Source organism: Lasioglossum baleicum, chromosome 1 (genome assembly GCF_051020765.1).
Source record: "Lasioglossum baleicum chromosome 1, iyLasBale1, whole genome shotgun sequence".
Classification (NCBI taxonomy): domain Eukaryota; kingdom Metazoa; phylum Arthropoda; class Insecta; order Hymenoptera; family Halictidae; genus Lasioglossum; species Lasioglossum baleicum.
Window position 1 is genome coordinate 17,242,381 of NC_134929.1, and position 24,096 is coordinate 17,266,476.

General features: G+C 45.7%; 2 protein-coding genes across 6 annotated transcripts in view; one reads left to right on the plus strand and one right to left on the minus strand.

Annotated features, from left to right (window-relative positions):
- Nucleotides 1–102: 102 nt before the first annotated feature.
- On the minus strand, nucleotides 103–9,799 carry LOC143209994 (ribosomal RNA small subunit methyltransferase NEP1). Its single transcript, XM_076426394.1, has 5 exons — nucleotides 9,676–9,799; nucleotides 1,668–1,922; nucleotides 1,105–1,348; nucleotides 540–748; nucleotides 103–413 (listed from the first exon to the last, which is right to left on the minus strand). Exons 2-5 carry the CDS (start codon nucleotides 1,809–1,811, stop codon nucleotides 300–302), a joined length of 711 nt encoding a protein of 236 aa, XP_076282509.1. The 5' UTR covers nucleotides 1,812–1,922; nucleotides 9,676–9,799; the 3' UTR covers nucleotides 103–299.
- Bicc (protein bicaudal C) overlaps nucleotides 4,786–24,096 on the plus strand; it is a 22,035-nt gene continuing 2,724 nt past the window's right edge. Inside the window, exons 1-14 of one of the 5 annotated variants that reach the window (XM_076425589.1) lie at nucleotides 4,786–4,931; nucleotides 6,125–6,395; nucleotides 7,106–7,149; nucleotides 11,385–11,454; nucleotides 15,842–15,921; nucleotides 17,484–17,696; nucleotides 17,782–18,021; nucleotides 19,081–19,299; nucleotides 19,384–19,690; nucleotides 20,274–20,663; nucleotides 21,447–21,557; nucleotides 21,634–21,875; nucleotides 22,383–22,689; nucleotides 23,736–23,855. In XM_076425589.1, the coding sequence (XP_076281704.1) occupies nucleotides 6,188–6,395; nucleotides 7,106–7,149; nucleotides 11,385–11,454; nucleotides 15,842–15,921; nucleotides 17,484–17,696; nucleotides 17,782–18,021; nucleotides 19,081–19,299; nucleotides 19,384–19,690; nucleotides 20,274–20,663; nucleotides 21,447–21,557; nucleotides 21,634–21,875; nucleotides 22,383–22,689; nucleotides 23,736–23,855 (2,551 nt within the window). In that variant the 5' untranslated portion in view covers nucleotides 4,786–4,931; nucleotides 6,125–6,187. Of the gene's footprint in view, nucleotides 4,932–6,124; nucleotides 6,396–7,105; nucleotides 7,150–11,100; nucleotides 11,236–11,384; nucleotides 11,455–15,841; nucleotides 15,922–17,324; nucleotides 17,386–17,480; nucleotides 17,697–17,781; nucleotides 18,022–19,080; nucleotides 19,300–19,383; nucleotides 19,691–20,273; nucleotides 20,664–21,446; nucleotides 21,558–21,633; nucleotides 21,876–22,382; nucleotides 22,690–23,735; nucleotides 23,856–24,096 lie in introns of those variants that run through there. The other 4 variants (XM_076425580.1, XM_076425599.1, XM_076425609.1 and 1 more) reach the window with 4 other exon arrangements.

Sequence of the window (24,096 nt, forward strand, 5' to 3'; positions counted from 1 at the left end):
AAACCAATGTTGATGAGTCATTACGTTTAGGATTTTCCACTAAGAATTATGCAACAACGGTTTCTTCGTAAATATTTGAATGGGAACAATCATACATGTATGTTACATATTAATGAACGAACATATGGAATTTTATTGCATTGTAATATTACAATATCAGGGTAAATTTTTATATTTGTACTTAATTACGAAAGTATTTCTTCATGTTTTAAAATAAAATGTTTTGATTCTATATAAAAATAAATATAAACCGCACGATACAAGTCACATGCATACAATGCATATAGTTAATCTTTTAATTAAACTATTCCCCAAACTTCTTCGAACGCAGTACACAATTTACTGCATGTTAAAGCTCCAGATAATGGATAATTACTAATAGATATTGTATCTTCTATGTAATCTGGCTTTACCTGCAATTTGATAAAATAATTTAATACAAAACGAATAAGTCTGATTCATAGAATATAATAAGTTTCATATATATATATATGTACATATATTTTTTAAAAATATTTCCATAAGTCTCTGATACATACTTGCCCATGTGCCATTGCACCTACTACAATCGCAATTGGTTCATCAGGAAGAACTAATTCTCTTGGGTTTTTTACACCATTTGCACTAAATGACATTGCTATTTTGCGGCATCCAACCGGTAAATGATTTGTCACTGGATTTTTAATTACTTTTAAGAGCTTCATTGGTCCATCAGATGCGCGAACACTAAATTTATGTAATAACTGCACTGTAAAGTAGAAAAGTGTTTTATGTTTATTATTGAATACTAATGTGAGATTATAAAAATATAGGAAATGATACTTCATTACTCTGAAGTATATGTAGTTAAATATTAAATTAAAAGATTGATGCGGATCTTTGTGTATTTATGGTTTCCAAAAATTTTTTCAAGAAATGCTAGAATATAAAATTCAACAGAATTTAGTATGATTTCAATTTATTTCAGGTCTACAAAGGCCACTACCACTCGAAACAAGATTTTATTTGATATATTCAACTTTCTAAAAATTCGTATACAAAAATTACAAATTACAGAAACATCTGCAGTCTAATTGTCATTAATTTTGATGTTCTAATTCTTACCCATAAGACCAGCAAAACGTTTAAATGTTCTTGGAATCCTCGTCTGTGGATTTACTTCTATTAATACATTCTTTTCTGTGCAGACATAGACTTGTAATAATCCAGCTCTGTTTAATGGACTATCCATTAACATTAATAAACACTGATGAGTTATGTCCGGTCTACACGAGCCAGGTTCACGATTATTCTTTTTCAAAATGTTCGTGTGGTCGTCACAATTTAAAAGTTCAAAACTATTTCCAACCTAGCAGTAAACATTTTGTTTAAAGATTATTATGACAAACGAAAACATTGTATGCTTAAGCTTGGGTATACATGAAGAAGAAATAAAAAATTAACAAATACGAAGAATAATAAAAATGTATAGGTCTGATGCCTTAAGGTAAAAGTAAGAACGTATTTGTAAAAGTTCACTAAAAATTTTAAAAATTACTAATATTACCTTGACAACATGATCGTGACAATATGAATGTGTAATTATATACGTACATATAATAAAGAAGACCAAAAAATAATTTTTAAGTAACAAAACAATAGATACTGTTAACAAAACATAACCTCACCTTAACAGATTCCAACTGAGCTTTATCAAGAATAACAATTAAACGTTTCTCTTGATTTTTTATATGGGCTATTTGGAGATGTTTAGGATGTGGATCGTATTCGTAATCATCTTTTTCATTGCGATTCTTACGTTTCTGGCCCATTTTTATATATTTATTTGATATATCAACAAAAGATACTATAATACACACTCGTTATGATCTGATCCACATATCCACATGGCAGGCTTCAAATAACAAGAATAACAACACAACCTGTAACAACCATAGAGTAATCAGTAATTATAGATGTCTCGTGTGATATAAGTTTTGTATCTACGGTGTGAAGTTATTAAACTATCAAAAAGCCCCTAGTCCCTAGCTCAAATAATACATGATACACCAATGATACACGAATGTCATAAACGATGTAGAAGAATCATAGACATATAGAGATAGACTGCGCCGTCTTATGGGCGAGTTGAAGCCCACAATGGCGGCGCGCGGTACAAAGAGTGAGAGAGAGAGCATTAGCCGGGGTCCATAGCGCTCTCTTTCCAATTGATGTATTTATTGATGTTTTATTTTTGTTTTTTGCCGCCATTGTGGGCTTCAGCGCTTCGTACAGGCCGCGCAGTCTATCTCTATATGTCTATGAGAAGAATAAACTCTATAACAATAATTTTAGCCTGAATCAGAACCTACATCATTTTTAGCATGGATCAGAAATCAATTGTTGCTTTTGTAAAAGCAGATCCAAGTAAACCTTGAAGAAAGTTACATTTATTTGAGAACGTTCCCCACAGGATTTTGCCATCAGCGCCACTATAGTTATCGATAGTCGATAACGTTTGGCTAACAGTTTGAGCGTTTTGCCGCTACATCAATTGGCGCTGTACGGACGTTTGAACAGAGTAAATGATTCTTGCTGAAATATACATTGTGTGTTATGGGAAAATCGGCAAGAATCATTTGTGCTGATTAAAAATTCCATTCAAACGCTTTCCTATTGAGATTTTACAATATCTGAGGGCTTAAAATAAAGCTGGAGGATTGTACTGAATGATAGAGAAACAAGTCGATGGTAGAATATTATTTCAATTGTATTGTATTTGTATTTATTGATAAAAAGACCTTAGGTACAGTTTTTCTATAGATCTGCGTACACAAATAAATGTCTATACACAATTTAACACTTATTCCAAGATGGACTATTGAACACAAAGTTTCCTATAGAATACGAGCTAATTACGTAATAGGTAACAACAATTAAATTAGGTAAAATATAATTTTCCTTGCGGCACTGTGCTGTCCCCTTGCGATAAATCATTCAAACAAAACAACGCTGCTAATGCTCTACCGCGCTCATATTTGAAGTAGCGATTTTTATATGCGAATGAAAAACAACCAGGAACTGGGTCTCTTAATTTTTCTTCTTTTTATCTTCCCTCGAAGCATCTCAACGAAAAGCTGTTTCGCGTAGAATCAGAATAACGGTTTCCCTCATTCCAATTAATCTTGCAAGAAAATATAGAGCTGCTTGTCGACACGCAAAGAACGTTGCCACGTAAAGATAGCTCAAACACGGAAATCGTCAGGAAAAATCACTTGTCCCGTTAACCTGCTGCTCTGCGATTTCGTTTACAGCTACGGCGATCATTTGCAGTGGTTAATAATTTCGTAGGAGAAAGAAAACATTGTACTTCGCGCTTCTTTATTCTCTGACGGCTCGATACCAGGAACAATTCTAGCAGATGCAGAATAGGCGAAGCAGAAAAACGCAGCAGGGTTACGGTAGAAGAAATGTACAGTAGACTGGATCGAAAAAAACATTTTTCTCGAAATCGAAAACGCGTCAAGTTCTCGAAAACGTTTAAATTTAGCATTTGCGGTCGTTGTTTCCGAGGTACATAATGAGTAGACTGCGGATCTTTATACAAAATAAAAATTGTCTGCATCGATTGTTATTTTTAATAGAGGAGAAATCATACAGCATCTTCAATTTTTTAAATTACTCAATTTCGCTATAAATGCATAAAGATCCGCAGTCTAATAATGAGTTTAATCATGTTTAATGATACTTAATGGTTGCCCTTTCGCCCTCTATGATAGAATATACTTCGATTTTGATATTCTGGAGATATTTTCCCTAAATTTTCAATTTTTGGAGTCGATGCGCAACCTGAAGGCATCGTCGCACAACTTTGGGATTTTGATCCTGCCATTAGGACGTCGAATCACAAGTTTTCCCATGTGAAGCGTTTTCGATTTCGAGAAAAATGTTTTCTCGATCAGGTCTGACATACAAAACAGATTACTGACAACTAAAATAAGGCTTCTATAAAAAGGAATAACGTTAACACTAAACCTACCGAGCCTTAAAAGTAACTGGTACATGTTCCCTTATAAAAATGATTGATTTTATTTAGACTTTGTACGGCTCCTATTTCAATACATGCACAACTAGAGATATCTATACAATCGTTTCCAATGAAATCAGTTTTATTATCTTTCTAATTGTCAAATAAAAAACCTGGAACCGGTCATTGTGACCGGTGTTGGCAGATTTAGGAAAGGAGTGAAGGAATGTGAGGGATCGCGAAACGGTTCGATCGCGTTGAAGCGGTGAGCGACACGCGTCGATGGGAGCCGTTGCGGCGAGGGTCTGTTGGACTGTTGGACCGTTGAGCCGTTCGCGTATTTCGAACAGGAGTGTTAGCAAGTCTGCGAGCAGAGGGAGAGAAGGCCGGAAAGCAAGGACCGCGAGCGAAAGTCGCGACAGGCGTGAAAGCGCGGCCTCCCGCGCCGTTGGAAAATAGACGAGATAAGGTGAACGGTGCCCGAGGACACGGCTGCGGGTACGAGGAACGGTAGAGCGAGGGGGATTACAGAGACAAGGAAGGAGGGGGATTTTCGCGGTTCTACAGCGATAGCAGCAGCCTCGAACGATAAGAACAGGGGCGGCGAGATTAGCTCGTTAACTGCGAGGCGGTCGGAGGAATCGGCGTGGATCGGTAGGAATCGGTGGCGATCGTTCGCCGGAAACCGAAATCCGAATGCGAAGGAAAAGGATATACAGGTAGACAGGACAGAGGATAAGGAGTCGACTCTCTTCGGAGCAGTCTCTTACGACCGTGTCGTGGTAACGGTTGCCGGAAGCAGGTAGCGAAGTACTGTGTCGCGTCGCTTCCTCGTTGTTCACCTCGTCGACGTCGTCGTCTTCTTTTTCGTCTCGCGAGTCTCTTTCGCGGATCCGTTTCGGAGATTTCGTCGGCCGCCTAAAAGGTTTGTACCTCCGTTTCGTCGAGCGGTGTTTCTTCGGCCGATCTCTTTCCGCGCCACGAGCCACGGTGAACCGAGGATCGTTTACCTTCCGGGAAAAATTGTTTCGGTCTCGTCCCCGACCAGTTGTTACGAGACCGTTTTACGATCCGTTCGCTACCGAGCCGAGGTGGGACAGCGGAGAGCGAGCGGACAACAGGAAACGGAAAGCGAAATGATTTTCGTGTATACTGGCTGGCGCGCGTTCGGGGATTCACGAAATTGGAACGCTGACCTTGCCCGATGATCGCGAATGCATTATTTGTTCGGCGAAGCAGTTGACACGGCATTAGTCACGTACGCGTTCGCGCGTGTAGACGAGACCGCGTTGGCGAAAACAATTTTTTGCTCGCGTTCGCCTGGCAAAGGTGTTGGTTTAGGCGGTAGACGAGGACGACAGAAGTAGCTGAGGAGTGGCGAGAGACAAAGAGAGAGAGAGAGAGAGACAGATAGAGAGAGTACAGACGCGGGAAGGGGGAGGAGAGAAAGAGAGAAAGAGAGAGTAACTCGCGAGAGAAAGCTAGACGACGGTCGCGGTCTCGCGGTTCGTCAGGGGGTTAAGAAAAACCGCGTTCGAGTGAATCGTCGCCGAGCTGGACGGGCTGCGATTGGTCGGCTCTGTCGGGGTCCTCTTCTCCGAAATTCGGCTGGAATTCCGAGAAATCGGCGTCGGCGCTACGCTCACCGGCATCCCTTCGCGCGCTCGCCGCTGCTAACGTGCCAACGACCGTTCATCTCCTTCAGTCGTCGCATCCGTCGCACCCGTGCGTCGCGTCGCGTCGGGGCAACGCACACGGACACGCAACGGGGAAGCATTCGGAAAAAGTACAAAGAGAGCGACGGAGAAACTAAGATTAACGAGAGAACGAGTGAGAGCGAGCAAGAGAGACCGTGTGTGTGAAAGAAAGAAAGGATACCGGAGCCGTCGCGATCTCGCGATCGAAATCGTTTTCAACCCTCCTCGGATCGCGCCGCGATTCCCAGGATGCACCGGTTCCAGGAACGGTCTTTCAAACTATCCGCGAGTATTTTCGATTTGGTTTCGCTCGTATCGTTTCGGCTCGGCTCGCTGTTTCTTTTCTTTTTTTTTTTTGCCAGCCGTGTTGATATTCCCTCCAGCTGATCGCGAACGTTCGCACCGTTTCTGTTTTCCGCAGGGTATCGAGTCGTATCGAATAGGATCGCATCGAAGGTGACCACTGTGAGAGAAGAGAATCAAGATGAGACCCGACGAGGTGATACAGAACGAGAGAAGAGCGACGGAGACGATGTCTGAGACATCGGAGGGCACCGCGGCGACCAGCGTGTCCGGAAAATCAGGAGACGATCTGAGCGACATCGCAGCCGTGTTGGGCATCGGCAATCCGGACGACCTACACCAAGACCGATTTCGTGTTGACCGCCGAAAATTGGAGCAGATGCTGTTGGGTGAGTCTATCTCAGCCGCGGTGCGGCGCCTTGTTACCGCCGACCTCGATACAGTTTCGTTCTCTTCTTCTCCGGCGTGGTTTGACCTCTGGTCGCGTTTACACGAGCCCTCGCTTCTGGCGGCAGCCGAGAAAGCCGCACGCGAAACGTCGGATTACGATTTAAATAGATTGTGTCTGCCTGTTTGTAAACGGAATTAGAGCGACTACTGTCAAACGGCTCGCTGCTGCGGTCTTAACGTTTATTTTGATCGAGCCTCGACTACCGGTCTACGTGTCGCGTGTACACGGTTTATCCCGGTTTTCGATCTAGATTGGCGCCTTGCAGCGATAAACATCGTCGATCCGAGATACATGTACGTTATATGCTCTGCCGCCATTCTTCGCCGCGAGGACCGTTGACAAGATCGAAACCCGATTGGGCGAAATTCGAACGGAATTCGATTTCCGTTACCCGTCGTCTATTTTCTCTCTGTGTAACGTACTCGAACCTCAGCGGTCGAATACACGCGACCGCTGCGCTCATGATAGAAACGTGACACAGTCGAGAACCGTTTGAGAACTCGCGGTAAGGGATCAACGATCTGACCGATATCCTCCTAAAAACCACGTTTACCGTCCGCGCGTGCACGACCCTCCGTCGAAAAATACAGCCGAAAAAAGCGAGCAGAGTTCGTTGTACCCTGACCATACACTTTCCTTTGTTTACAGGTGATAATGACGCACCCAAGCCAGCGGACGCGTTTTTTCATAACGTAAGTTGGGTTTCATCCACCACGCGTACTTTCGTTCGCTATCAATGTGATTTAGAATGAACACGATCTCTCGTTGGATTCGCGGCTCTGTTTGATTCGAATCTGTCTGGCCGAACAAACGATCGATCGTTCGATCGCCACATTTTTCATCGATCGACGGAAGATTCGCGGCGTCCGATTGGACGTCCGAAGAATGTTTCGTACCGTTTCGAGGGAAATTCGCGGAGCGGGGTCAACGATCGGCCGGCATGGCAGCGTCGCGATCGAGGTTTCGAAGCGGGGACGAACGGACAGCCACGGTAAACCGATTCCCTCTCGAAACCGCTGGCGCGGCGTCGCGTTCCGAACTTCTCGCGGTACACCGTCGCGACCTTGCGATTATACCAAGCCAAACAAGACTATTTTTGCGCGATTCCCCCTTCTTGCCGGCCGACCCACGGCCGATAATTTTTTCGGACGAGAACAGCTCCCCGTTCCTCCACCGTATCTCGAACGTGTTTTCATCTCGGCCGACGGATTTCCTATCGGCGTTCTCGCTCGGTTCACGGACGATACCGATCTCTCGAAAACAAACGGCCGGCCGTGTACGAAACCGAGACCGAAGAAATCACTTCGAAAACGCGACGTAGTAGTTCGCGTAACGAATGCAGCGAACCGTGCGCTCCGACAAGTTGGAAGGCAACGTTCACGCTTATCCTTATCGTTGACACGTTGCGTAAAAGGGGCCTGGAAATACTCCACTCGATTATTTATAGACCGACTTTACTCGCAACGTTCGCGCCACGTATTCGATTCCATTCTCCACGCCTCTTCGAGAGCCGAACCGATCCGAGCCGAACCGATTCGATTCGAGCGAATTCTGTCGCGTTGCTGCCCGAAAAACGCGTCCCTTTTTCGGAACAGGACAAAGCCGGAGTCCTCGAAGAATTATTTTCGCTCACCGGTCTTGTCTCGGATCGGGGATCAGGGATCGGAGTTCGCGGTCTTCCCGAAATACCTTGTTACACGCGACACGTAATTTTAGCGAGAGTCACTGGACCTCGAGCTCGATTTATCCCCGCGTCGCCGTTGCCGCCAACTTTTCCGGATCCTCGGCTACTCGATGTGCAGCCATTCGATCCGATGATTCGATCGAGAAGATCGGCAGCCGGCTGGAGGAGGCACGGTAGTTTTCCGCCTGCGCGCCGCACAGTGCGGCAAACTGACGAATTTTGCGTTAAAACCTTACTTTTAATAAAATCTCTATATATTATATTAGATGATTGCGTAAGTTCGCGCCCGATTTGAAAATGAAATTCAATGGTCCAATTTTAAGGAATACAACTTTATTAATCAATTATACACATAGTCACCATTCTTTTCTAATTCTAGAAAATTTAACCACTTTTTAATTTTAATTTAACCAATCTTTGACCAAATCTTTAAAATCTAACCATTGAATTTTATTTTCAAATCGGGCACGAACTTATGCAATCATCTAATATTAAATCTATTATTATATATATATATTATAAAATTTTTTAATCTAAGATCTTTATTAATCTTTATTTTTATTAAACTTTATTAATCAATTATACACATAGTCACCGTTCTTTTCTAATTCTAGAAAATTTAACCATTTTTTAATTTTAATTTAACCAATCTTTGACCAAATCTTTAAAATCTAACCATTGAATTTTATTTTCAAATCGGGCACGAACTTATGCAATCATCTAAAATATTAAATCTCTTATTATATATATTATAAAATCTTTTAATCTAAGATCTTTATTAATCTTTATTTTTATTAAACTTTATTAATCAATTATACACATAGTCACCATTCTTTTCTAATTGTAGAAAATTTAACCATTTTTTAAATTTAACTTAGCCAATCTTTGACCAAATCTTTCAAATTTAACCATTGAGTCTCATTTCTATCAAAAGTTTTTTGAGTTTGACACAAACTTCATCGATCAAAACTCGAGTTTCGTAATATTGCAAATTGGGAAAAAGATTCGTGTTGTGAACTCCATTCTTGAATATTTGCTTCCTCGTAACTGCTGATTAAAGTCGAAAGACCACAACTGTCACCGAGAAGTCTTCTAACCCATAATAGTCATTTAAAAAACTGACAGTTAAAGTAAACTCTGACTATCTAGTATCTCGTATCCGTGCGTCGCGTCGCTCCACGTAACTTATTCTCCCCCCTGCGTCGACGGCAGAGAAGCAAAACATTACCGTGGAAATATTCTATAGAGATTTTTGATCGCGGCGACTTCGTTCCGTCCCAGTGCGTGCCGATTCGATAATATTTTCCGAGTGCGCATCGATTTCGTAGCCCTTCCCGCGTGCGAGGGAAAGAGATAAGAGACAAAACAGAACGATATGGAAGTCGTGGAAAGCGAGACGTTACGCGGAAACGGAGTTCAATGAAACGGTGTGATGGGTAAAGCTCGGGGCATTAGTGCAATTTACCGAGCTAACTTGTCTGGATTTAGCCTGGCAAATCGCCTTACCCACAGCCCCGTAGGTTTATAGTCTTACCTGTGCGCATGGAGAGCGTAGCTTCCCTTGTTTCTCAGGTAGAGCGTAGTTTCGGGGACACAGCCGACGACGATGGCTCGTTCGAATCGTCATCGTCCAGGACTGGATTTCCTTTAGCGTGACAAGGTCGTTTGCGAGGAGCAGGTTTCGAGGAATCGATCGTGGGCTAGCGAGTTCGTAGGGTACGATCGGTACGGACCGGGCCGTATTCGGGACAATTGTGAGGTTTGCACCTGTCCGGAGGGAATTCCGCGCGGTTCGCAGGTGGCGGGAGAGCGCGACAGCGAAACAAGGGAACTACCTGTTCCCTGTTGGTGCAGAGCGGTGCTGTGGCAGCGCCGGCACTTTAAATCGTTCGGGTTCGAAGGCTCTCGCGTTCACGCCGGTATAGTTTGGTCGTGGATACTTGGACGGTGTGCGGTGGTCTCGTTCGTTTCTCGGGTTCGTCGACGGGTGTGGGGAAACGGAGAAGCTAAGAGAGGAAAGGCGAGAGTGAGATAGGGGCGAGCCAGAGGAAGAGAGACAGACAGAGAGATCGGGAAAGAGAGTGAGACTGGGGAAGGTGTGACAAAGACGGTGCCTGGAGACTGAGACTGAGACGGAGACGGCTCTAGCGATGACGGTGGCGAGTGGGAGGCGGTTCACCGAGCCGTCCCGTTACATTATCTGCTGTTAGTCAGTCAGTCGTGCCAGCGATCCCGACGCGAACGGTAAAAACGAGAGCCGACGCGGCCGTTCGCGGACCATTCTGCCCCGACAGACCGGAGAACCGGTCACCGCGCGCGCAACTCTCGCGAAACATACCGTGATCCGTCACGGGATCGGAGTGATCGAGAACGGCTCGGCGCCCGCGCATTCGAACTCGAACTCGTTCGAACATCGACTACGTGTACATGCACACGTTAGCCAGAGTAACCGGAGGTGTGAAAAGTGTGCGCGAAAGTAGACTCGGTCGAGACCGCGAGCCAACCGATCCGGAATAGTAGCGGAACCCGATCGTGACTCGCGATTCGTAAAACTCGAGAGTCGAAACTCTCGGAGTCGCGCAACCGCGAAAGATATCGCCGTTGGTGTTTCGGGTGAAAGGAGACTTTAACCAGACCGCCGACTACAGGATCTCGGATAAATTTCCTTGGCAAGAAGTCACAGCGGAAAACGTTGCGATCGTCGATCGGGCGTATCTCGTCCAGTCGCGAGCGACCGAGCGGATCAACAGCCGGGATGTTACGCCGGTTTGCATAGCCGCGTTCGCGTCGGTGAAAGTAAATCGTCGTCAGCCGACGAGAACGTCGCCGTCTTCGTCTACGACTTGGTCTCCGAACACGGCGAGAATTCGCGTTTCGATCGACACCGAGGAGATCGCGATCGAGTCATGTCCAGGCTGCTCGCCGTCTGATCGACGACGCGCGCAAATCGCTCGATTCCTCCACTCGATTCCTACCGACTGTTTCGCGACTCATCGACGACGACTCACCGCGCGACAGGCTAGCCAACGAATCGGCTAGAGAGAATATCGGACTCGAGCGACGAGATATCCGGCAGTCGACAACGATGACCGTGGTAATGTCGAGTGACCGGCTGCGCGAAGGCGATCGCGATCGAGATCCGAGATCACGACAGAAAACAGAGCCGCGATCGCTTTCGGTGTTGCTTGTACCCCCGCGAGTTCTTTTCGGGATTTAATCGACACCGTTCGCTTGCTGTTGCAGGTTATGGAGGAGACAAACACCTTTGTTACGTGGCCGGCCCGCCTCAAGATCGGAGCAAAGTCGAAGAAAGGTAAGTGTTCGAATGTACTCGGGATCGGTCTCGGGATCGGTGCCCCTTTCGCGACGTCGCTGCTACCGAGAAAGTTTCTGCTCGGCGAACGTCCACCCGGAAACGTTCAACCATCGGGTGACGTGTCCTAGCTGCCTCGAAGTTCGACGACTTTTGCGACCTTGGGAGGACAGTGTCGAAGCCGAGCCAAACATCGCGGTGCTCTACTCCGGTCGTTTATCGATCGAAGCTCGTTACATATACACGACAGTCGATTACGTCAATCCTAGGTTGCGTCCCCGGTTCCAACCGCTGACGTTTGTATTTGTATCGCGTATTTTCTTACGCGACGCCTATTTACGGCCCGTTCGCGCGAAATCTCTGCGCCGGCACTCCTCTTCTGGCCTCCGACTCCGATCACAGGGAGAGCTTCGATTTCCACGAACCTATTCCCCTTCTACCTAATCTGTTTCTCGGTTTTCGATCGAGGAGAAGACTCGCAGCAGAGCAGAGCGGAGCCCAGAATCCGCGACGCGTCGGGTCGAAGAAATCGCAGGGGCCGCGCGGACGCGGGATTAATTAGAGCGCACCCATTAATCGAAAGTGATTACGAAACGACTCGCATGCCTGCTCCGGCGCAGCAGCGCGTGTCGCGTCGGTGAAATAAAACGCGACTCGACCGGCTATGCCCACGGAACCGATCCGCTGCCGTGATTCTCGACGAATCGACTGGCAAAGCCTCGACACCGCCGCCGATCGTCCAGCGGAAACGTATTCTCGACATCGTCCCGTTCGCTAAGCTCTCGTTGCAGTTTCTGCCTTCGGTTCCGATTCGCCAGTGTTGTTCTCCCGTTCGCCGGCCGCGGCCGTGGAAATTTTTCGGTGATTCATCCCTTCCTCGTGACTCCGAACAGCTGTTACGTTCCTCCTCCTCCTTCTGTCCCGTTCCGCCCCTCTTCCTCGGTCACTTCCTCTTTCGCTCCTCCGGCTCTCCGCGCCCATCGACCGAACGGGGGCCGATCGTGCGTGACAATGCTCGTAATCCGGTATAAATAGGACCCACCTCCTACCGATTTTCTACTCGGCGCGAGCCTCGGCTCCCTCGAAGGCGAAAACGTACGTCTCCGACCCGTCTCGAACCCGACGAGACCTCTCCAGCAGTTTTTCCATCGACGAACGGTCTCCCGCGGACAGCGTCAGTTCGAGGATCGTTTTTGCCGCGAGAATGCCGGGAACCGTTATTTCCGCGCAAACTATCGACCAACGAGGTGAATTAATCAGTCCGCACGAACCGAGCGACGCGCAGTCGCCCAAAATCGCAAGAACCTCGACAAAATTCATGTCTCTCTATCTGAAATTTCAATCGTGAACTTCTTTCATTTCGATATTTACATATCGCTTCCTATTAATCCTTTAAACATCCGACGTTCCAACAATTATATATTAAATTTCAATACGCATTCCAGAATTTTATTTAGATCCTTTGAAAGCGCCTAGAACAGTTGAAAAATTAGTCGTCAACCTAAACGACCCAGTAAATGAGAAAATTTACCGATTTTTATTATAATATGTGCTTGGATAAACAATTTTATGAAATTAATTTCCACGTAAGCTACTTGATTTCAACAATTGTAAAATGAAAAATATGTTCAGTGTTGATTTGTCTCTAGTCATGATGGCCTAACCCCTTAAAAACGGATGTGTACAGCGGGCCTAAGCTCCGAGAGTCGCACGGACGGGCGTGACATTCGACGATAGAATCATTCTACTTTCGATTCCTTAAAAGGTCGAGCGCAAACCGAACGGTATCCGTATCTCCTCTCGACGATCGTGAAATTATGCAACTGTTTTTTTTTTTACCATGACTTTCCTCCAGACTGTTGCGACCCACTCCCTCCCCGTGATTCTTCGATCTCGATCCTGATATCGATCGCGCACTGTGTGCAGGCTAGGGACCGATACATCATCGAAATATCAACGTAATCGCGTTTCTCCTTCGATCGCCAATTGTGTTGCTTTCGTCGAGGTCGCGGATCGGCAAACAGAGCACTCCAGCGCGGCTGCGTATCGATTGTATCGACGTTCCGTGATATCTCGAGGTCGAGGCCCGAAAAAGATCGTACCGCCTCTCGCGTTTGACCCATGCACGGATATCAGAGTACCTGTGTATACATCTCTCCATTTTTCTTAATTGTTTTAGAATTGTTGAAACTGAAAAGACTTTCCCGTAGGGAGTTATATTATAACAAAAGATCTAGATGAACTCAAACTTGTCAATCTGACAAAGTAACAAATGTCAGACACTTTTCGTGCTCGGCAGGTTTAATGTTAACAATGTTTCCGTCCTTCCGCAAAGAAATTGAAAAATTGAGATTTTTATCCGTTGTACCCTGCTGCTCTTCAACCGATCACGTGCCATCTGGAAGACTGTTTCATTGGTAAAGAATGTAATAACAATACCGGAGGGTTTTCTCTTTGTCTAGTTGTTCGTAAACGGCTGTTGAATCGAATTCTCCGCGCTACATTTTATTAATGAATCCTCTGTAAAACAGGCTGATTTATGCAGTTCGGTTTTGCCAACTTTTTCTTGTTCTACCTGCTTCTACAAGAGGGTTTAATCAAACTATCGAAGATGGACTTGTTTATTTAGCCCGGTTTTACCTTTTTCTTTAGCTGTCTTCTGCTGAAACGAAATGCCAATAATCGCATGACTGGTTACGGTTTAATCAAATGTCTGTAAAACAACCTCGTTTCTACAGTGCGGTTGCCCCCGGCGAAAGGGTTGAGCGCAACAAAACAACGCGATCGACTCGAATGGAATCGAATAGAACTGCAGGCGTGCTTGTAAACCGGCTGCGAGAGCCTGGCAAAATTGTCAAGTTACGAAAGTTGGTTGTACGCGCGACGGGCTTTATCGTCGCCTGCATAGACAGGCCTCGGTGCGTTGTACAAATCGAGATAATTCGAGCGCCGCGAAACGGCATATCATCTGGAACAACGCGAGTCGCGTCCTCATTTTGCCTTTCGAAAATAGTCGTCGGCTGTTATCTTTCCGAAGGAAGCGTTCCGCTCGAGCTTCGAGCACCGCTCGATTACACTCGCGATTCTCTGGATCCGGAGAAATCGAACCCGGCCGCGCTCGTGACTGCGATCGATAAACGCCGAGGTTTTCGAGTGTGCCCGCGCGCTGCGCTGGTTTCCGTGCGGAGAAAATGCCGGTCCCGTCGTGTCGAGGGCAACTTTCGCGTCGACCAGACCCACGGAAAGCGGAATCGGCGATCGGGCTTACGCAACACGGCCAATTACGCGGACGAAAATGGTCTGCGTCCGTATCGTCGCGCGCCGAGCTGCTTTTACACGACCTATCGATCGTGATCCCGATCTCGGTGACTCCGCTCTTCCGTTCTGCTCTGATTATTCGCAGGAAAATTCGAGGACGTTGATGATTTGGAAAAATTTCGGAATTCGATTGATCGTAAAGCAGTCGAAGCGGAAGGCGTGGCGCGTTCGCGGAAACGCTCCGGAATTCGATCCGCGCTTGCCAGACGCTCGAAACGTTCCAAGCGTGTAATACATGTACGGTAGTGCTCGACTATTTAACACTAAACCTACCACTGCCGGTCGAACGACCGGTTTTATATTTTTCAGCTTGCGATTGGTGAAATTATGAAGTTGATTCGATAAATTTCTTTATCCAAGCACATATTGCAATCAAAATTGCATAGAATCTAAATAAATAGAGCGTTGCCATTTTTGTAAGCTAAAACATTTTAATCGCTTTTAGTGTTAGCTAAAATCTGCACGAGTCGATTTACACGCGTCAGTTCATAGTTCACTTGTCAGTGCCTTGATCTCGGCGCACAGTGGTTTAAATCCTCGTACCTGAAGTGAGCCTCAAACGAATGGAAGTGTTCTCCTGAATTGTTGAAAACAATCGATGCGGATAGGAAAAAGAAGGGGAAACAAAGAGGATGTCCAGCTGGTTCCCGAATCGGAGATTTAAGCGAGCACCTGTAGCCGGTTCGAAGTACAGGAAGTGGACGCGGATTCTCGCCGAGATCGATGTCCTTCGCTCGAAGGGCGAGCGCGTTCGGAATCAGGGATTTTCCGGCGCCGATCGTAGATCGTTCACCTGGTTCTCGGTCGATCGCGTCGCGTCGTTGTCCTCGAGGCAGTCCGTGTGTTTGCCGCGCGGCATTCCGTATCTTTTCGCTCAAGGGCGAGAAGAAAACCGTGCACCGCTTCGTGAATGTTAAAAGCTGTTTCTTCCGGTGCCGATCCGCACCGGAGCGATCGCGATCCAGATTCCGTCGGCGGCGCAGCGCGCGACGTTTGCACGCCGAAATAACAATCGATCGCCATTGCGATTGTGCGCTGTTGCATAATTTGTTTCGTCGGTGTTTTACAGATCCGCATATAAAGGTCGCCGGTCGACCCGACGATGTGCGAGCCGCTAAGGACAAGATAATGGAAATTTTGGACACGAGGGTAAGCAAGCAAGCGCGATCGAGACTCGAGTGCTCGTCTCATCTCTTTCTTCGTCACGGTTCTCTCTCTCCTTCCCCACCTCTTCCTCTTCCCCGTTGTTCTCTGTCGCAGTTCGCACGCGAGAATCGCTCTCGCGACAACTGTCAACTCTCGGCGTCGCGATTCGCTGGCCCGACAACTCTTTACCGGAGAACGTTACGTCATTTGCGCGAGCACGAGATTAGCTGTGACCTCGCCGATCGGATTTTGACTTTCAGCGAGCCGAATTGATCGGCCGCGAACACCGCGCCTTGACGTACAAACATTTCACTGGCAGCGCGTTATCAAGCCCGATAATCTATCGGCCGATAAAAAAAACGGCTGCTGTGGCATGTTGCGCGCAGCGGAGGCAGAACCTTTGTAACAATATGCTCGTGTTCGTAATCGATATCGCGATATTGATTTTTTCGTACTCATTGCTTTTTTCCGGCGACCGGACGCGCGCGCGTGGTAAATTTCCATTATTTTCTGCGTTGCGACCAGTAGTCATCGTGCAGAACCGATTCCGCGAGCGGATTACCGCACCGTTCCGCTTTTTGCGAGCGATTCGCAATCAGACGGACTCTCGCGGTCTTCTTCTTTCGTTCTCTCTCCGTTCCGTTGTTGATCGCGCACGCGCGCACGCGATGCCAACGAGGATAGAAGGATAGTCGGCCGACAACACCACGCAGGAAGAAGCAGCGCGATGCTATTTATACGCGCCTGTTGTCTCGCGAATTCCCAGCCGAGAAAGCGAGACGCGGCGCGCCGTGACGAGCCAGCCTCGCGCGAACACCATCTACTCGCGCAGGCGACTCGCCAGACGACCAGCCGGTTCGTCTGTCGGCCGACCGACAGACCAACCGACCCGCTACCCGCCACACGGTTACCCGGCCCGGATCCTTGATCGTATTTCCTTCGTACCGTTATCTCCGACGGGACGAGACCAGACGCTGCTGCCTTCCTACGCTGGCCCACGCAAGCCTCTCTTCCATCTTCCGTCTTCTACCTTCCACTTCTTCGTCGTTCTCTTCCTCTCTTCAGTCGGCTTCCTCTCCTTCTCACTCGGTTCAAACCGCTCGCCGATCGAATCGCCGTCGAACATTGCCACTGGGGATGTTCGATTTGTTCGATTCTTAAAAAAAAATCAGAATCAATCAATCGGTCCGAAAAAGAACATCCTGTCCATCACGATTATATCATTTTTTGAGAATCGTGTTGGACAGCCTGCTAAAAATACCTGTCCTTATCAGACCGAGGCTTCAGCAAAGAAACGAGTCTTTTCGCCAGAAGAATCGAATCGGAATCGAACATCCCCAATGATGAGTAGACTGCGGATCTTCATGCAAAATAAAAATTGTCTGCATCGATTGCAAGAGATAGAAACCAAATTCACTGTTATTTCTAGCCTTAATGATTGTAATACAGGAGAAACCATATATTGAGGTCTTCAATTTAAAAAATTTTCTAACAATAATGAATTTCTTCTACTCAACTTTGCTATAAAGATCCGCAGTCTAATGATGAGCTTTCTATCGCAGCAGAGCAACAGAGTCACCATGAAGCTGGATGTCAGCTACACGGATCACTCCCACATCATCGGCAAGGGTGGGCTGACGATCAAGCGCGTCATGGAGGAGACTGGCTGCCATATTCACTTCCCGGACAGCAACCGTAGCAACCATCAAGAGAAGAGCAACCAAGTGTCTATCGCTGGAGAGATGGAAGGCGTTGAACGAGCTCGAGCTCGAGTCAGGGTGGGTCTCCCGAGCAATGCTCCCTGAAATTCGTTGATTGAGTTTCCGGTTTGACGACACTGGTTCGCTTGTTCTTCTTTAACAGAATCTGACGCCGTTGATCTTCTCGTTCGAGTTACCAATCATGGGCTCCTCGCAGACCGTTCCCGACTCCACGTCGCCTTATGTAGTCAAGATCCAGGAAAAGTACAACGTCCAGGTGATGTTCCGAACACGGCCGAAGCTACACGCTACACTGGTTGTAGTGAAGGGATGCGAGTGGGAGGTGTCGCAGGTCAAGGAGGCCACGGTCTTGCTGATCCAGTACATGTGTCAAAACCTGGCTGTGAGTAGAGCACATATCCTCTAGAAGATTTTCGAATATACATGGTGTCCCACGTAACACTTTTCACGATTTTTCAAGTACTTCCGACAGCGCCCGCTCTACCGGTTACGTCGCCCCGGACAAAAAGACAAATCCCCGCCCTTTAAGAATATATACATATATTTTAAATAAAGATATATATATTTTCTATTCTCAATAAAAATCAAATCATTTTATTTAAATTTTAATAGAAGAGCAAATATATTTAGAAAGAAACATATAACATAACATTGATAATCAAGCAGTACAAACCAGTAGAAATTAATTAAGAAATATCTGTACCTAGCCACAAACTGTTAACCATATAATTTTTTTACATTTTTAAATGCTATTAAAAATGTGTATTATTGCACAAACAATCAAAATTCCACTATTCGGAAAGTAAAACAAGGTAACATCAACTACGCTAAAATCACAAAAAACTTTTTTTTCTTGCTTTCAGTTCCGCAACCTTTTTTATTACATCTTTTAAATTTACTTGATCAGCAATTTCATGCTCAATTGCCAAAATGGCCAAACCATTAAGACGATTTTGTGTAGGAGTCGAACGTAAAAAGTTCTTAATTAATTTTAATTTAGAGAAACTTTTTTCGCCACTTGCTACAGTTATTGGCATCGTTAGCAATATTCTTAAAGCAATAGTAAGATTTGGATCAAATTTTAACTTTGTAATTAAGCTCAGTACATTGCTTAGGCTTTCTTTTTTGCCCAAAAGCGCAGATACTGCTGAAATTTCCTCTGCTAATTCTACGTAATGGGAACTTTTCTATTAATTGGGTATTTAACACATCAATATTTTTCCCACACATACAGCCAAAATGGCGCACCTAAATTTTGACGCCCCGGACAAATGTCCGGGTTGCCCGCCCCTAGAGCGGGCCCTGCTTCCGATAATATCTGACGAAATAATATTTTCAACAACAGTTGATCAGTTTTCGATTGGCTATCCTGGAAACGAGTCCACCTCCTTAATATCCACTCGTTGCCTTTAACGATTTGTCTCGAACAATTGATTTCCAGAGTCAAATACAAGTACAAATGTCAATGGAGATCTCGCCGCAACATCACAGCATCGTGTTGGGTAAGCAAAGCAGCAACCTGAAGATGATTATGCAGCGCACAGCCACGCAGATCATGTTCCCCGACGCCGGCGATCCGAACATTCCCAGCCTGAAGAAGAGCAACGTGACGATCACCGGGAGCATTCACAGCGTTTACTTAGCTCGGCAACAGTTGGTGGTAGGTCAACAGTTCCGACACGTTTCGTCGGCTTAACGATTATCCTTTCTTCCGAATGTAAATCGAGGATTCTTTCTAATTCAGGGTTCGTTACCACTGGTCCTGATGTTCGACCTCCCCGAGGACTCGATGTCCTCGGTCGACACAGAGAACATCTCTCAGCTGATGCAGACACTCGACGTGTTCATCAACGTCAGACACAAGCCAAAGCAGAGCACGCTGTCCGTGATCATCAAGGGGATCGAACGGAATGCTGGGAATATTTACGAAGCCAGGATGCAGCTCCTAGGTCTGGATGAGCCGCGAGTACATGCTGAGATCCCGGCGACCTATCACGTCCCCAATGCTGCGAACATCTTCCAGGCAAACTCGGGCAACAGTACTGTTACTGGTAATTATTGGACGATGGCAGTTCACTTGGAGACTTAAGAATATAGGGAGTAGTCCTATGGTGTAAATTCCATCCGTTGGTCCCCAACAATTCAGTCCCCAGACATTAATTCGGCGTCCTTGTCGGTTGTTGGCCGATGCGTGTGGCCTTTGCTCTTCGCTCTTGAACTCGGGGATGCAAACGGTTCTGAAAATAACTTATATCGGCTCTGATTGATACAGTTATGAGAACCAAAATGATGTTGTAACTGTTGCAGAAACTTGGTTATCGAAATCCAGAACCGAAAAAAGCCGCATACTTTCACTTTCGTGATGTCGCCTTTTAAAGTTTTGATCACCAATACGTTGGCATAGCATTGTTCTTTCGAGCCTTCATTTATTTTCATGACTTTTTTCTGGTGAAGACGTAAACACTGTACTATAATGTTCAATGAATGCATAAAGACATGCGGCGTTTTTCCTGGCAACCACAGAAATAACAGTTATAGTTTTAAAGATCTCGTTGAGCATAAAGATTCGCAGTCTAGATGATATATTGATATATTATGTAATAGATCCTGACGATCTCGATATACGTTTCACAGGTGGCAACAATAACAACAACCTGATCGGCATGTCGGACAACCTGTCGAACTTGCTGACAGTGAACACGCAGAATCCACCGTACTGCGTGTCCCCCTTGCCTCATTCGCCGAATCCTATGGGGTTGTCGCCACATTGGGGACTACCCTCGTTGTCGTCCATGTTTTCTCCGCTGCCGTTGCACCACGCGTATCCGTACCCGCACCTTAATCATCTGCTGACGACGCAGCACATGATGCACAACAATTCAACGATGCCTCCGCACACCCACGGATTACAGAATCACGCGTACAGCGGCATAGGACAATTGCACGCGAACATGTCTGCTGCTGGCCTCCATGGCATGCACGGACTAAACGGAAGCTCGTTGGCGGATAGAAAAGAGAATAGCGGTAAGTGACCGTGAGAAATTAGCTTGATCAAACCGACCATGGAATCGTAAATCCAATCGGTAGTTCCAGTCCCCTAGAACTTGGAATCTGAACGGGAACGTGTAACTGGACCAGTGGTTCTTAACCTTTCCGAAGTGACGGAACACTTTTCATTATATGAAAAATTTGCAGAACACCAAAGTTAATGATCCAAAAAAGAAACAAAAAGATTCCGCGTAGAAATAAATATATTATTAAATGTATTTAATATATTTCGTGGAATTTCGTAGGATACTGGTTAACAACCAGTGAACTAGACTGTGATCAAAATTTTCTCTATCTATCCGAAAAAATAGGAAATACCTTTTTCTTTCTTCAATCATTTTAGTAGATGAACAATACTTTGTCGATAGTCTTAAATTCTTTTAACCCTTGTGTAGTTAACCGGGTACCCATTTACTGTATTTCTTTCAACAGTTTGTTAATGTTCCTCTAAAAAATTTCTTTTACTTTACTCGCTAATATATTAATTCTTATAATGAGAATTTGTGCAAACATGTTACACACAGGAAGGTTTTAAATGATCTATACATTCTTCTTGACTACACGAGGGTTAATTTCACTGCTGAAATCGCGACTACTCATTTGTCGCATTTACAACAAAAATAAGTAGATCGAATGCAAAATAGTGAACTCATTTAGTTCTCGACTCTGTACGATTATTAAGAAAAGAAATGCAGGTCTCTGGGGTAGCAGTTTCTCTATAACTTTGGGATTAGTATCATTTCGTATTTCTTTTTGCAGCCTACTCGTCGATGAGCAGCGTCTCTACAAACTGTAGTTCTCTATCCAGTCCAGCCATCAGTCCTCGGAACGTATCTCCGGTGAACCCGGCTGAAACCAGCACCAATTTAGGTAAGCGTCACTTTAGGCAACACCCTCAGCAATTTCGTTCGAGTTCTAACAGATTGGCTGTTTTCAATTTCTGAAGATTTATCCGGAATGCTGTCCGAGCTCTCGGATCGACGAGCCCCTGGCTGCGAGAAGAAGTCGCTGGAGATGGTCGTGCAGCAGAATATCGGTCCTTTCGACTATGAGCAGAAGAAGCTGTTGGCAGCGAAAGCGATGCAAACGAAACCGAACCCCGGCGAGTTCCGAGTTCCCACATCGGCCTGGTCTGGCTACGGACTCAGTCAAACTATTCCTCCGATTAGTACCGTAGAACTGAGCAAGGTAGGTTAACGCTGTCATCAAAGATAAACACTTTCTGTATATCTACCATTCAGCAATTGAGACTTTCGGAAGACGTGTCATTCTGAAATTGTTTTCTCAATGTAATAGCACCCTAGTAGCATTTGTAATTGGCATTTTGTTGGGCCTTCGTTGCAATATTGGCTGGCAAATCGTTAGAAATGTGGCTTTTTTATGCAGGTGGGTCAACGTCTTTATAATGAGATACTACCTTCTGCCTTCCGCTTGGAAAATGGAAAAATTAAAGAAATAAATAAATTCGGCAAATACGATTGCAGACATTTGGTCATAATCCGCACGAGTAGATTTTGTTCACTGGATTCTATCCAACCTCTAAGTTATTTATTGTTAGGAAGCTTCGCGATTTAGCAGCCAAGAAGATATAGAACTCTCGAATATTGAAATACCACCCATGTCGTATTGGATACGGGTGGCTCTACTGTATTTACAGGATTTTATTTTGACCGTTCTGGTTGGCTTGTTGCGCAGGAATTGACCAACACCGGGAGCACTAGCAACAGTAGTAGCAGCAGCAGCAGCTTGTCACCCACGATCACCCCTACCAACGCTGCCACTAGCCATCCGTCCGACTTGTGGAAAGAACCAACGACGCCGGTCTTTAGCAGAGAGATTGACTTCGGAATAGTATCCGGAAAAGATCGCGTTGGACAGATTGGCATCAGCTCGTCGAACTACATGGAACACACGCCGGCCTCGCAAATGAAAGCAATCACGTCCCAGAGATACAGCGACTTGACCACCATGCTGACCAGTGTCGGATTGGAAAAATATATTCGTAAGTGCTGATCTGCTTTTATGGTGGTTTTTCGTCTCGCTTCTTAATAACCACGCTTGCTTTGCTTTAACAGGGTGTGCACTAAGTTGCTAGCTTTCGACTAATTGACTGTACTGAAAGTTCTACTGTGTTCTTATTGAATGTCGAAAATCGCTTTTGTCCAATCAATTAACATGGAGATTAAGGGGTAGACTCGTTTTTCCGGGATTGCAAAGGTGGGGGGTTTCAGTAATCAAAAGCGCTGGATAAAAGGTCACTCTAGGGCGCAATCGCCCTCAAAAGTCATATTTTTACGTTTACGAGGAGTAATTTGCATTATACGGATGCATAAAGCTGCGCATGTAGTTATCTCCATACAGCTGCATGCTGCCGAATAATGTAAATTACGCCTTCTAAACGGAGAAATAGCACTTTTGAGAGCTACTGCGGCGTAGATTAATTTTCTATCTAGCGCTTTTGACTACTGAAAAACCCCATCCTTGCGTTTCCCGCACCCTTGTACCCTAGAAACGAGTCTACCCCCTGGAGCGGCGAGATAAGTGTCGCGTAGAGGAGAGCAGTGCGGTGATTTTTGTTTCTACAATTAATTTTGTTTCGTAATAAAATGCAACTGTATATGGAGGAGTGATGACGAGAGAATAGCGGTGCACATAGAAACAAAAATCACCGCATCACACTCTTCCACGCTACGCTCACCTCGCCACTTCACTATATTCCCGTACTAACTCGTTGAAATTAACAGTGCGTGTAACGCGGTAACTTCGGATCGATTACGTTAACGATTTGACTGGTGTGCGACATTCAATTAGGCCAGAAGGACAAGAGGAAACAAGCTGCAAGCACCGTTTGTTATAAATTTCGCAACCGGTGTTTGACATTTTCGCGAACCTCCCGGTCTTCTCTTTGTGTTCCCTTATCCCGTTTTGGCTAAAGGAACTTATGAATACGGGAATTTGCATGAAAATGGCCAGTGAACACCCTCAGTACACAGTCCGTACTCTGTACCGCTTCGCTATACACGTTGCTTCACGTTGTTTGTTTGCCAGGCCTGTTCACGTCGCACGAAGTGGACATGGCTACGTTCCCCTCGCTGACGGATAAGGATTTGTGCGAGATTGGCATAACCGCTTGGGGCGCGAGGCGCAAAATAATGCTGTTGATCGCTGGTACGTAACTCCCGCCTACGGACGTCAATAATTAACAAAAAAAAATACTGTGCGGATAAGATCAGAATGAAAACTTCTTTGGCGATGGCACACCTGTCACTCGGCTCTCCGAGTTTACCCGAATAGTGTTTCACCTAGGAGCGTGACAGATCAGACTCATTCACAGCTCAGCAACTAGGAACGCGGCGCGGCTAAAGAAGTTTTCACATCAAAAAGAAAAACAAAAATTAAAAATAAGATC